Genomic DNA, 14,130 nt, shown 5'->3' with positions numbered 1-14,130 from the left:
CTGCAACTAAGACGGGTGCCGGCAAGTTGCCGAAAAAATCGCGTAAGTGGGACAGGCCCTTTACTCTTCCAATGTGTAAAACATTGAAACAAGGAACTGCGGATGCTGGTTTACACAAAAGGACGCAAAGTGCTGGAGTAAAGGGTCTACCCCACGTGGCCGTCATTTGCGCGTAAATTACGTGACATCATTTACGCGTCACGATGCACGACGCGCGCAACGTGACATGAACGTGATGTGCGTATGGTGCGCGATGACATAGGCAGTGACGCGCGGCTGCACGCTGCGTAGCAAGATTTTGTGATGTACAAAATCTTCGTGCGCCATCTGACGGCCAAGTGGGACAGGCCCTTAACTCAGTGGGTCAGGCAACATCCCTGGAGAACATGGATAGGTGACATTTCAAGTTGGGACTCTTCTCCTGACTTATTGTAGGGTGGATGGGGGGCGTTGGAGAAGCAATGTAGAAGAGGGGAGAGGCAGAACATGGTGTGACAGGTAATAGATGGACACAGGCAATGGTAACATGATGGTCTACCTACACTGCATCGAATCTCCGTTAATTAGTTTAGTTTAGTTAGGATATACAGTGCAGAAACAGGCCCTTTAGCCCACCGAGTCCGCACCGACCAACTATCACCCCCTATACTAACCCTATCCTACACACACTGGGGACAATTTACAATTACAATTATACCAAGCCAATTAACCTACAAACCTGCACGTCTTTGGAGTGTGGGAGGAAACCGGAGATCTCGGAGAAAACCCACGCAGGTCACGGGGAGAACATGCAAACTCCGTACAGACAGCACCTGTAGTCGGGATCAAACCCGGGTCTCTGGCGCTGTAAGGCAGCAACTCTACCATGTGTCGCCTACAATTAGCAGGAGATTATCCCATGTTTCGTGATATTCTACATGATGAGCAGTGTGACACACATCGATGCTTTTATCAATTATTTTATTTAAGAAGGAACTGTAGATGCTGGAAAAATCGAAAGTAGACAAAAAATGCTGGTGAAACTCAGCAGGTGAGGCAGCATCTTTGGAGAAAAGGAGTAGGCAACATTTCGGGTCAGACCCTTCCTCAAACTGATGTTATTTTATTGTTATTTTGACCACGATGAATAATTTCAGCCTTTCTTAGTTTCACCCCCACCCCCAAACTGCTCCTACTTGAGTGTAATAAAGTTTAACAGGGAGCTATGGGAGCAGAACGGCCTGTCTGATGTTTCAACATTTGAACAGCAGAATTCTTCACTGGGGATAAAATGCCCATTGCTGTGGTTTCCAAATCTCATGCACATTGCAGGCAATTATAACAAGTTATCATGAACAACGACAACTTAAAACCCACTGCTACTCACCAACCATAATTGCAGTTGACTTATATGTGGAGTCAAAAGGACATCGGCCTTTCCCATCCTCCGTTAGAAGATTACCATGGGAACTTTTCACAAGAGAGAAGTCTGCAATTTGCTACAGGGAGAGGATAGTTTAGTTTTGAGATACAGCATGGAAACAGGCCCTTCAGCCCATCTAGTACAGGCCGACCAACAATCACACATACACTAGTTCTGTTATCGAAGTTAGGGGAGATTTTACAGAGAGCCAATTGACCTACAAACCCGGAGTGCGGGAGGAAACTGGAGCTCCTGGGAAACCGGAGCTCCAGGGAGGACGTACAAACTCTGTACAGACAGCATCCGAGGTCAGGATCGAACCCGGGTCTCTGGCGCTGTAGGGCAGCAACTCTACCGCAGAACCACATAATATTTTGCCTTTGAATATCTAAAGGTATCAGAGTGAACACTTACAATGTAAGCACAGGTGGGGCTGAAGGCATACGTCCCACAAACATAGACATGAGTCCGGTTCAGCTGCAGCAGGATCTTCATGTAATTGAAGCAGTCGCTCTGCAAAGAGACAAATATCAAGTTTATTTGACTGATAGACTGAGACATTGTTGAACAATTTATTTCTGCAGCAAGAATGCTCACCGATAGACTCTTCCCTTTAAAGTGACATTCCTTCCTCTTCTGCTCTGGAGCTTCCCAAACCACCTGCAGAGAGAAGGATAATGTGGTCAACCATCTCTCAACAACATCATAGACGAGATTTCACAGACGCTATGGAACATTTGCTGTAAATTTATAAACCTTGGCCTCTGCAGCTTCACCACCATTATTCTGCTGTTCAGACTACAGTTAGCAGGCAACTGAACCATCCAATCACAACCAGAAAGCAGTCCTGAACTACTATTTTACTTAATGGCTATCTTTGAATGGACTTTACTGGCTTTACCTTGCATTAAACGTGACCCCCTTATCATGTATCTGTACACTGCGAATGGCTCGATTGTAATCATGTATTGTCTTTCCGCTGACTGGTTAGCAACAAAAACTCTTCACTGTACCTCGGTACACGTGACAATAAACTAAACTGAAACTGAAATGGAAACAGTCAGGAACAGGGAATCACAGCGTGTGGGAAGGAACTGCAGATGCTGGTTTACACCAAAAAAGCTGGAGTAACTCAACGGGTCAGGCAGCATCTCTGGAACAATGGAATAGGTGACGTTTTGGGTCAGGGTCCTTCATCAGACACTGTCTGGTGAACCTAATATAAGTTCATAAAGTTATAAGTGATAGGAGCAGAATTAGGCCATTCGGCCCATCAAGTCTACTATGCAATTCAATCATGGCTGATCTATCTCTCCCTTCTAACCCCATTCTCCTGCCTTCTGCCCATAACCCCTGACACCCATACTAATCTCTGCCTTAAATATATTAATTGACTTGTGGCCTCCACAGCCGTCTGTGGCAACGACTTCCACATATTCACCACAACATGATCACATTCAAGTCAAGTCACTTTTATTTCTAGAGCACAACTCTCGTTGACCAACATGCTTTACATTGGTGGAGGTACTGACTAACGTCATACAACATTCTCCAGACATCTCAGGTTCTTTACAGTTAAAAAAAATACTAGAATGTAATGATTTGAAGATATGAAGAAGTCAGCTGTGGCTGCAGAAGAAATAATGTGGGGTAGAATTTAGACAGTGAGAAGAATCATCCAAGGGATTTGCACATGTTTCCAGCAAAGTGTCTCTGTGAAATGTGGATTATAATTTAGGATTATTAACTGGTCACACTTCACTGATTGACTTCAGCCAGACAGACACACAGTTAACTTCAGAAGCAATTGCTCTGTCTGCTCTGTCAGCTCTGGGCTGGGGCAGTGGAGCATAATCTTCCAATCGGGACACACAAAGGATTAGGATTCACCTCCTTTGGGATACAGAGGTGCTTGTGGGCCCCGCGTGTGTGTGTACGAGTGTCAGACGCAGAAATCTCACCAGTCACTCTCCCCGCCACAAGGCAGCTAATGAGGTGGAAAGGTGGGGGGTAGTTTGATGAAGCGTTGTGACTGAATAGTAATGAGACCCTGAGACGCTGGGTCTGGACGTGCAGGTCTGGCAGCTGACAGCAGCTTCCATTTGAACTGCAATTCAACAGCGAAATCCCAACTCCCAATGGATTGGAGTCTGGAGTCAAAGGTCCAAGATGCAGCACGGAGGCGCAGCGGTAGAGTTGCTGCCCCACAGCGCCAGAGACCCGTGTTCCATCCTGACTATGGGTGCTGTCTGTACAGAGTTTGTACGTTCTCCCCGTGACCTGCGTGGGATTTCTCCGGTTTCCTCCCTCACTCCAACGACGCACAGGTTTGTAGGTTAATTGGGTTCTGTAAATTGTCCCTAGTGTGTGTAGGATAGTATTAATGTATGGGGACCGCTGGGCGGTGCTGACTTGATGGGCCGAAGGGCCTGTTTCCGCGCTGTATCACTGATCTAAACTAGACCCTTGAAGAAACTAGTTCTAATTACACCCCCCCCCCCCCCCCCCCCCCCCCCCCCCCCATATATACTACAACAAGCAAAGGAAAAAGGGTTACATATTTGTCATCCGCCAATGTTTTTATTGTCACTTGCACTGAGGTACAGTGAAAAGCTAGATAGACACAAAGTGCTGGAGTAACTCTGTGGATCAGGTAGCATCTCTGGAGAAAATGGAAAGGTGGTGTTTCGGATCAGGATCTTTCTTCAGACTCCAGAGATGCTGCCTGATCCACAGAGTTAAAATATCCCTCACAATTGAGAAGAAGAAGATTAGATTAGATTAGATTCGTTTATTGTCATTCAGACCTTTCGGTCTGAACGAAATTTTGTTTCCCTGCAGTCATACATATAATTAAAAAAATGACAAAAACACACAATCAACACAAATTTAACATCCACCACAGTGAGTTCACCAAACACCTCCTCACTGTGGTGGAAGGCAAAATCTTAAAGTCTCTGTCAATTGGATTAATTGGCATTGATAGGGCAGAGTAAGGAAGGTTCATTTTGTGCAGAGAAGTTTAGTTTAGCTTAGTTATTATTATAGGTAGACAAAAATGCTGGAGAAACTCAGCGGGTGCAGCAGCATCTATGGAGCGAAGGAAATAGGCAACGTTTTGGGACGAAACGTTGCCTATTTCCTTCGCTCCATAGATGCTGCTGCACCCGCTGAGTTTCTCCAGCATTTTTGTCTACCTTCGATTTTCCAGCATCTGCAGTTTCTTCTTAAACAATTAGGTATTATTATCCTGTGTACCGAGGTTTGCATGCTGTTCAGCCAAAGACTATAAATTACTCCAATCAAGCCGCCCACAGTGAACAGATACAGGAGGAAGGGGATAACATTAAGTGCAAGATTAAGTCCAATTTGTAGATCAGTGGTTCCCAACCTTTTTTTGGCCATGCCCCACCTAATCACCTCTAAAATCCTGATGCCCCCCCATGTGGTGATATATAATTCTTATCATTTAAAAAGTGAACTCTGTTTCAGCTGAAGAAGCTTAAAACGCCAATACCTTGGTTTAAACAAGCTTCAAAAGAACATGGCATCCATGAAAAAGAAAAATGAAATAAACAAAAGACAGTTAAAGTTCTGAGCAAGAAATTACTAAAAAATTGTAAAAAAAAAAAAAAACGAAAATTTGGACCCAGACCTCCTCAGTTGCGCTCAATTGCCCCCCTTAAAAATCAAATTGCCCCCCTTAAAAATCAAATTGCCCCCCTGTGGGGCGTACGCCCCACGTTGGGAACCACTGTTGTAGATAGTTCAAATAAATACTTTCAGATAAATGTGAATGTACCTCATTCTTGAATTGGTTGGGAGCAATATCTAAAACATCCAGAGAGAAGACGGCGTCTCTTGCCCCGACATAGAGGGCTCCTCCATCAGCACTCAACAACAGCTTGGTGTAGTTGTGTACGCCGTCTCTGTAGAACAGTTTGACCACTCTGTTTGTGTCATCTGTAAAAGAACACAATCACGGGTTAGAGCCAGCTGAGGTAGAATGTGTGGGGAAGTGAATGAGAATGAGGAGGGAATTTTAAACCGTACAATCCGTGTAAAAGGGATGGTTGGAATGGACATGTGCAGGAAGGAACTGCAGATGCTGGTTTAAACCTAAGAGAGGCACAAAGTGCTGGAGTAACTCAGCAGGTCAGCCAGCATCTCTGGAGAACATGGATCGGTGATGTTTCAGTTCGGGACCCTTCTTCAGACTGAAGCAGTCACGTGCTCATGTTCTCCAGGGATGTCTGACCCGCTGAGTTACTCCAGCACTTTGGGTCATTTTTTGTAAACCAGCATCTTCAGTTCCTTGCCTCTACATTTGTTCAAATGCCAGTCCGCAGAAGGGTCCCGACCTTTAAATTCACCCATCCATGTTCTCTAGAGATGCTGCCTGACCCGCTGAGTTACTCCAGCACTCTGTGAAACGTCACCTATCCATGTTCTCCACAGATGCTGCCTGACCCACTGAGTTACTCCAGCACTCTGTGAAACATCACCTATCCATGTTCTCCACAGATGCTGCCTGGCCCGCTTAGTTACTCCAGCACTCTGTGAAACGTCACCTATCCATGTTCTCCACAGATGCTGCCTGACCCGCTGAGTTATGGTGCAGCAGCATCTATGGAGCTAAGGAAATAGGCAACGTTTCGGGCCGAAACCCTTCTGGAAATAGGCAATGTTTCGGGCCGAAACCCTTCTGGGTTTCGGCCCGAAACGTTACCTATTTCCTTAGCTCCATAGATGCTGCTGCACCCGCTGAGTTACTCCAGTTACTCCAGCACTCTGTGAAACGTCACCTATCCATGTTCTCCACAGATGCTGACCCGCTGAGTTACTCCCACTGAGTTACTCCAGCACTCTGCGTTCTACGCAAGCTCCCATGGGGTGACGCCTGTGCGGTCGTGAGTAGTCGCCCAGAGAGTCGGACCTTTTTCTGGTTGCCACTTGACTTTCAACATGTTGAATATTTTCGGCAACTTGCTGCGACTATAACGGGTGCCGGCAAGTTGCCGAAAAAAATTGTGTTAAGTGGGACAGGCCCTTTAGTGTGGAACGGTGGCACAGTGTTAGTGTTGCAGCCTTACAACACTGAAGAACATTGAGATGGAAGCTGACCTTAGGAATTCTAAGTGCACAATCCACAACATATACCCCATATATTTCAAAAATGGCTTGCACGGTGGCGTAGCAGTAGATGTCCTGCCTTACAGCGCCAAAGACTCAGGTTCAATCCTGACCACTGGTGCTGTCTGTACAGAGTTTGTATGTTCTCCCCGTGACCGCGTGGGTTTTTCTGCTGCTTCAGTTTTCTCCCACGCTCCAAACATGTACAGGTTTGTAGGTTATTAGCCTTGGAATTATTGTAAATTTTCTCTAGCGTGTAGGTTAATGTCAGTGTGCAGGAATCGCTGGTCGGCACGGACTCAGTGGGTCAAAGGGCCTGTTTCCGCGCTGTATCTCTAAACCAAACTAAAATAAAATTTCCAGTACTTGCAGTCTTGTATTGCTTCTTCCTGCTCTAGTGATGTGGAGTTGTCTGCTGAGATGTTGAATGATCCATTGACATTCTCTCTAACAAAAATAAGGGCTTCAGCTTCAGCCTAAGTGCATACCACTTGTGGTTTGTGGCATGGAGCTACTGCTGTGTTTACAGATCAGAATCTCAAATTGACCTTCCTTGAACGTACACTTTGGCATTTGCCAACAATGTGGGTGTGTGGTGTTGTAAGCGCAGTGGCCCATGGACGGAATGATTCCACGTCATCGTGGACCAGCTGTGGGCAATCACCAGCTTCTTGCAACTAGTCGGAAGCGCATAGAGATCCGATATTTAATCTGTCTCATCCTCTGCAGACACTGCCTGGCATGTAAAGGTTCCAGCTATTTGTATAGTCGAGTCATCCAGCATTTGGTGTAAAACTCTAGGTAGACAAAAATACTGGAGAAACTCAGCGGGTGCAGCAGCACCCATGGAGCGAAGGAAATAGGCAACGTTACCTATTTCCTTCAGGGTTTCGGCCCGAAACGTTGCCTATTTCCTTCGCTCCATAGATGCTGCTGCACCCGCTGAGTTTCTCCAGCATTTTTGTCTACCTTCGATTTTCCAGCATCTGCAGTTCCTTCTTAAACTGGTGTAAAACCCTCTTGGATCGACCAACCCTCCCATATTTGTAATGTCAGAGTCGGAGTGAGGCTAAATGCCAATTGGAGTAACAGCATCTCTCGTTTTCCTTATCCCTTACCAGTCTGAGGAGGGGTCTCGATCCAAAATGTCGCCCATTCCCTCACTCCAGAGATGCTGCCTGTCCTGCTGAGTTACTCCAACATTTTGCCTCTATCTTTCGTTTAAACCAGCATCTGCAGTTCCTTCCAACATATTTGAACAGGTGACCACTCCAGAAACAGCAACAATGAACACCTTCCCATCATCTCAACAATGATCATGTGGTCATCAACAGAAATGCCCAACAAGTTCAAGTCATAGGAGCAGAATTAGGCCATTCAGCCCATTGAGTCTGCTCCGCCATTCAATCATGGCAGATATATTTTTCCCTCTCAACCCCATTCTCCTGCCTTCTCCTCATAATCTTTGACAGCCTTACTAATCAAAAATCTGTCAACCACAACTTACCCCAAACCCAGTGAATGTCCTCCATTAATTGGCTGTGTCAATTAATTCCACAGATTCACCACCCTCTGACTCTTATTTCCATTCTAAAGGTACGTCCTTTTATTCTGAGGCTGTGTCCTCTGGTCCTAGACTCTCCCACTGGAAGAAACACCCTCTCCACATTCACTCTATCCAGGCCTGTCCTAGTAGGCCTGATAGATTTTGTGGTGTTGCGCTCATACAGTGCTTGTATATCTATAAACAAATATAGTTACCTCAACGAGTCTATCTATTTATATTGCCAATTAAGGCACGGTGGTGCAGTGGTAGAGTTGCTGCCTTATGCCCCTGTCCCACTTAGGAAACCTGAAAGGAAACCTCTGGAGACTTTGCGCCCCACCCAAGGTTTCCGTGCGGTTCCCGGAGGTTGCAGGTGGTTGCCGGAGGTTGCAGGTAGTGGAAGCCGGTAGGGAGACTGACAAAAACTTCCGGGAACCTCACGGAAACCGCACGGAAACCTTGGGTGGGGCGCAAAGTCTCCAGAGGTTTCCGTTCAGGTTTCCTAAGTGGGACAGGGGCATTACGATCCTGACTACGGGTGCTATCTGTGCAGAGTTTGTACGTTCTCCCCGTGACCTGTGTGGGTTTTCTCCGGGTGCTCTGGTTTCCTCCCACACTCTAAAGACGTACAGGTTTGTAGGCTAATTGTATTTGGTTAAAATTGTAAATTGGCCCTAGTGTGTGTAGGATAGTGTTAGTGTACGGGGTGATCGCTGTTCAGCATGGACTCGGTGGGCCGAAGGGCCTGTTTTCGCGCTGTATCTCTAAAACTAAACTAAACGTGTGTTGAAGATGTGACCTCATACTGTGACGGCCAGGATTTTATCATGTTTGGATCGTTAACCAGTCACATTTTTCTGTTGACAGAAGTTGCAACACTAATGCCGAGTGACATTAAGCAGAATGTTTCAGAGAAACAATTAAAAAATCAGGCACTTCCTTCCAGAGTGTTCTCCGTACTTGAATCGTGTAGCAATCCTATTGCAGAAAAGTGCTGCTTCCCGTGCAAGTCAACAAGGGGAAGCCAGCTGCTGTTGACATCTGGAATGCATTCCAAATGACAAGAGAAAGATTTATCAAATGCTGAACTTACACTCCAGGGAAGAAGCATAACTCAGAGAAAAATGTGGGGAATATATATATATATCTCTTGGTCCCCTCTCCCCCGACTCTTAGTCTGAAGAATGGTCTTGACCCAAAACGTCACCCATTTCTTCTCTCCACAGATGCTGCCTGTCCCGCTGAGTTGCTCCAGTTTTTTTGTGGCTGTCTTCAGTCCTCCATTCCCATAGTAATTATACCCATTGTAAATTGGTCTCACAAATTGTGAGACCATTCTTCCGACCCCTTTGTCTCGACCCAAAACATCACCTATTCCTTTTCTCCACAGATGCTGCCTAACCTGCTGAGTTACTCCAGGTTTTTGTGTCCATTTTCGGTGAAAGCCAGCACCTTCAGTTCCTTCCTACATATATTAAACAAAAATCAATAAGGAAATAACCCCAATATTAGTGCAAAGAAAGCCCAACGTACTGAGAGCAACCAAAGGCAGTTCACGGTTCACAGTTCAGTTAGTGTTCAGGGGTCTGATGTTTGTTGGGTGAAGTGAATGAAAGTTACCAAATATAAAACTCACACAAAGTATTGGTCCATCAGTATTTCCAATGGACCCTAAATGCCACCGTAATGCACCACCTCAGGGGAGCACTCTGAAACATTTCATTGCCAGACTCATCCACCACTGTCCTTCTATGCATCCAGCAGAGCTACAGGCTATCACTCTGCATCACAACCCCTCATGTGGAACCACTCTCTATACTTCACTTCTGCAGTATGTTGTTGGGAAAAGCAGCCAATTACCACATGCCATTATTACAGACTCTCTCCATCCCGTCTGGGTTAACCCTTTAGGTAGGCACAAAATGCTGGAGTAACTCAACAGGACAGGCAGCATCTCTGGACAAGAAGGAATGGGTGACGTTTCAGGTCGAGACCCTAATCCTTCAGCTGCTTGGCGTATATCGGCAGCCACTGTGCAGTGAAGTTCATAAGACCACATGCTTTAAGAGCAGAATGAGGCCATTTGGACCATCAAGTCTACTCTGCCATTCAATCATGGCTGATATATCTTCCCCTCTCAACCCCATTCTCCTGCCTTCTCCCCATAACCCATGACACCCCGTACTGATCAAGAATCTGTCAATCTCCACCATAAAAATATTCATTAACTTGGCCTCCACAGCCGTCTGTGGCAATGAATTCCATTGTGGTATGAAGTCAAGTCAAGAGAGTTTATTGTCATGTGTCCCAGATAGGACAATGAAATTCTTGCTTGAATATTGAATAATGATTTCTCTAACTTCAAGTAACTCTTGCTTTCCCTCTCCCTCCATCTCTCCCCCATCTCCGACTAGTTTAGTTGCCGTCTGAAGAAGGGTCTCGAACCGAAACGTCACCTATTCCTTCGCTCCATAGATGCTGCCTCACCCGCTGAGTTTCTCCAGCATTTTTGTCTACCTTCTGACACACAGTGAGCCTGTGAACACGTTTATTCCCATTAGAACTGATCTGGTAAACAAAGCAGGATTCGCAAAAGAGCAAGATGGATTTTGCAATCATATCTAAAGTACTGCAACCTGTTCATTACACAATTCCAACACTGCCACATATAATCTGCTTCATCTGTGTCGCTACTCCACAACTCGTAATCATCTGCTGAGCAAGTGAATTTCGAGTCTCTTTGAAAGGAAGGCCGGCTTCACAATAACAGATTCTCTAATCGCTCTGCACTGAATGGAAACGGTCTCAGGTTTAAATCAGATACGAGCTGGAACAAGGGTAAGTTCTTTGTTCTCTCCAGTCACTGATGTGGTTATTACCAGGTACAGTCCTCAGCATCAACATTACCCAATGTCACTCCAGCCCCAACATGTCCAGATGCAGGCAAAATCTTCTTTGATACGAGTCATCGCTGACAAATAGCGGTGGTGTGTGGGTGACTTGACCAGGAGGGTCTGAGAGGCTGAGTCACTCCAGTCTGAGACACTGAGTCAGCTGGGAGCTCAGCAGAGGCAGTGGTAAACCTTCACTACCTCTACCGATGTTTAAGAAGGAACTGCAGATGCTGGAAAATCGAAGGTGGACAAAAATACTGGAGAAACTCGGCCCGAAACGTTGCCCATTTCCTTCGCTCCATAGATGCTGCCGCACCCGCTGAGTTTCACCAGCATTTTATGTCTTCCCCCTCTACCAATGCTCTGCAATGCAATGCAGATGCAGGGGAAGTACCAGAGGCCAGTTTAGACGTTGGAGATACAGCACGGAACAGGCCACTCGGCCCACCAGGTCCATGCCGACCAAGTAAGTGTGGCAAGTAAGAATTTCATTTCTTCTATCTGGGACATACGATAATAAATAAAACACTCTTGACTCTTGGCCAGTAACTCCCAGACACTAGCACCATCCTACACACTAGGGACAATTTAAAATTTATACCAAAGGCAATTGACCTACAAACCTGCACGTCTTTAGAGAGTGGTGAAGACCAAAGGGAGGATGTACAAACTCCGTGTGTCGGAAGGAACTGCAGATGCTGGTTTAAATCGAAGACAGACACAAAATGCTGGAGTAACTCAGCGGGACAGAGAGCATCTCTGGAGAGAAGGAATGGGTGATGTTTCGGGTCGAGACCCTTCTTCAGACTAGCAGATGAGCAGGTTGAGAACATAAACGAGAGTATGTATGTTCTGATTAAAATATAGACTAATGAAAACATCCTGTAATTAGTGGAAACATCTTCTCCACATCCACTCATATCTCATCAAAACATCAAAAATAAAGGTGACCAGACCCAAACACTTCACTGGTCAACACTGGTTGACATCGATGCTGTCAGAGGTTGTCGCCAAGTGTCGTAGGTGAATTCCATTAAAATTAGTCCCTGGCAGATGCCTAAAGATTCGCCTAAGTGGGACAGGCCCATTAGATTTAGCTCTTAAAGCTCAAGGAATATGGGGGAAAAAAGCAGGAACGGGGTACTAATTTTAGATGGTAGACAAAAATGCTGGAGAAACTTAGCGGGTGAGGCAGCGTCTATGGAGTGAAGGAATAGGTGACGTTTCGGGTCGAGACCCTTCTTCAGCCTCAAATTTTAAATGATCAACCATGATCATATTGAAAGGCTGAATGGCCTACTCCTTCATCTATTTTTCTATGTTACCCTTGGGTGCCGTCTCTCTCAGCTAGTCAGAAGCAGCAGCAGCTGAAGGAGTGGAGTGATGAGGTCTTCTAATGAACTCTACAGCTCCCTGTCAGTGGCCGGGCTGTGAGGAGGGTGACAGCCACATCATAAACTATTAGGCATCATTCAAACAGCAACGCCTGGAGTATTTCTTGCACAACCATCCCAAACCGCTGTCAGATAAAAGTTCCTTTTAATATTCAGGCTGGTCTTGAAAGGCAGAGCAGTGAAACTATACAGTAAACATGGGACTTCCATGTCTAGGTGGATGCAACGGATGTCTGTCTACATGCAATAATCATTAATCAGGTACCAATTATTAAAAGGACTCCACCGCCCTAAACCAAGGGAAACAATACAGGGAAAGTATAGAAAAACTGTTTAGTTTAGACATACAATGTAGAAACAGGCCCTTCGGCCCACCGAGTCCGTGCCGACCCCCAACACTAACATTATTGTATTGTATTATGGTGGTGGGATCTGGTTTGTTTTATTGTAGTGTAATATATTTTTTTAAATAATTGAATATATTTTTGGAAAAAAAAACAAAAAACACTAACATTATTCTACACACACTAGGGACAATTTACAATTTTACAACGCCAATTGTAAACCTGAACCTATTTGGAGTGTGGCAGGAAACCGGAGCACCTGGGGAAAACCCACACGGGTCACGGGGAGAACATACAAGCAGCACCCGTAGTCAGGATCGAACCCGGGTCTCTGGCGCTGTGAGGCAGCAACTCTACCGCTGCACCACAAAACTTCTCCACCTAAACTAAGGGACATACATTTAGGATGGATATCAGGAGGAATCTCTGTAGTCAGAGGGTGGTGAATCTGTGGAATTTATTGCAACTGACTGTCTTTGGAGGCCAACGTGGGATATATTTAAGGTAGATTCTTGATTAGTACAGGTGTCTGGGGTTACATACCCCTTGATATCCTTTCCTATCAAAGATCCACTGATCTTTGTATTAAAGAGTGCAACCTACTGCATTCTGAAACAAAGTCACAGTATGGTGACAAGGGATTCAGTGATGCACGTCACACCATTCAATCACCTTGCCACACTTTAAACTGGAAAGGGCCTGTCCCACTTACGCGATTTTTTCGGCAACTTGCCGGCACCCGTCATAGTCGCAGCAGGTCGCCGAAAAATGTCAAAATGTTGAAAATCCAGCGGCGACTAGAAAAAGGTACGACTCTTTGGGCGACTACTCACGACCATACAGGCGTCACCCCGCAACAACTTAATTTGTTGCCTCCGACAGAATGATTTGGAAAAATAAATGTCAAGTGATCTATAAATTGTGTGGCAGAAATCAATGAACAACATTAAACAGGGTCAAGAGCCTTAAAGATCATCGAGGTATTGGGAAATCTCTCAGCAAACTTATCTTCACTGACTTTATACTGAAGCGTTTTCACGTGAGTGTGAATCTTGGGAAGAATTACTGCTCTTTCTCAAGTAATTTTTTTTGTGACAGTTTTAGCAATCATTAATCCTTTGGAAGATTGGCACATGATGAAGAATCTCTCTCCATGTTGCCATCAATATGCATGAAGTTAAGCTCTCTACTAAGTGTTTACACAACCATTAAATCTGTGATTATCGGTAAAATGGCTCATGAATTGCCAATACCACTTCAAGACAATATTGATCTGCCTCTTTCATTGATCTACCGTCCACATCCAGCATCCGTTCAGTTTACGTAAAGATTGATTCTCATGCATGCACTGAAAGGGAGGGGAGGGTTGCACAAATCGTTAGACGCCAATTGCTTAACTGGAGGATGAGATGAATGG

The 14,130-nt window shown here is 45.4% G+C and overlaps 1 protein-coding gene across 3 annotated transcripts in view; it reads right to left on the bottom strand.

The window, feature by feature from the left end:
- Positions 1–14,130, bottom strand: part of sema4ba (sema domain, immunoglobulin domain (Ig), transmembrane domain (TM) and short cytoplasmic domain, (semaphorin) 4Ba) — a 164,360-nt gene that overhangs the window by 20,363 nt on the left and 129,867 nt on the right. For all 3 annotated transcript variants that reach the window (XM_055661027.1, XM_055661028.1, XM_055661029.1), the window contains 4 exons: positions 5,205–5,365; positions 2,000–2,062; positions 1,817–1,915; positions 1,367–1,478 (listed from right to left, as the gene is read on the bottom strand). In XM_055661027.1, coding sequence (XP_055517002.1) covers positions 1,367–1,478; positions 1,817–1,915; positions 2,000–2,062; positions 5,205–5,365 — 435 coding nt within the window. The remainder of the gene's footprint in view (positions 1–1,366; positions 1,479–1,816; positions 1,916–1,999; positions 2,063–5,204; positions 5,366–14,130) is intronic.

This window comes from Leucoraja erinacea, chromosome 33, assembly GCF_028641065.1.
Source record: "Leucoraja erinacea ecotype New England chromosome 33, Leri_hhj_1, whole genome shotgun sequence".
NCBI classification, from domain to species: Eukaryota; Metazoa; Chordata; class Chondrichthyes; order Rajiformes; family Rajidae; genus Leucoraja; species Leucoraja erinaceus.
This window is presented reverse-complemented; position numbering and strand designations above follow the sequence as displayed.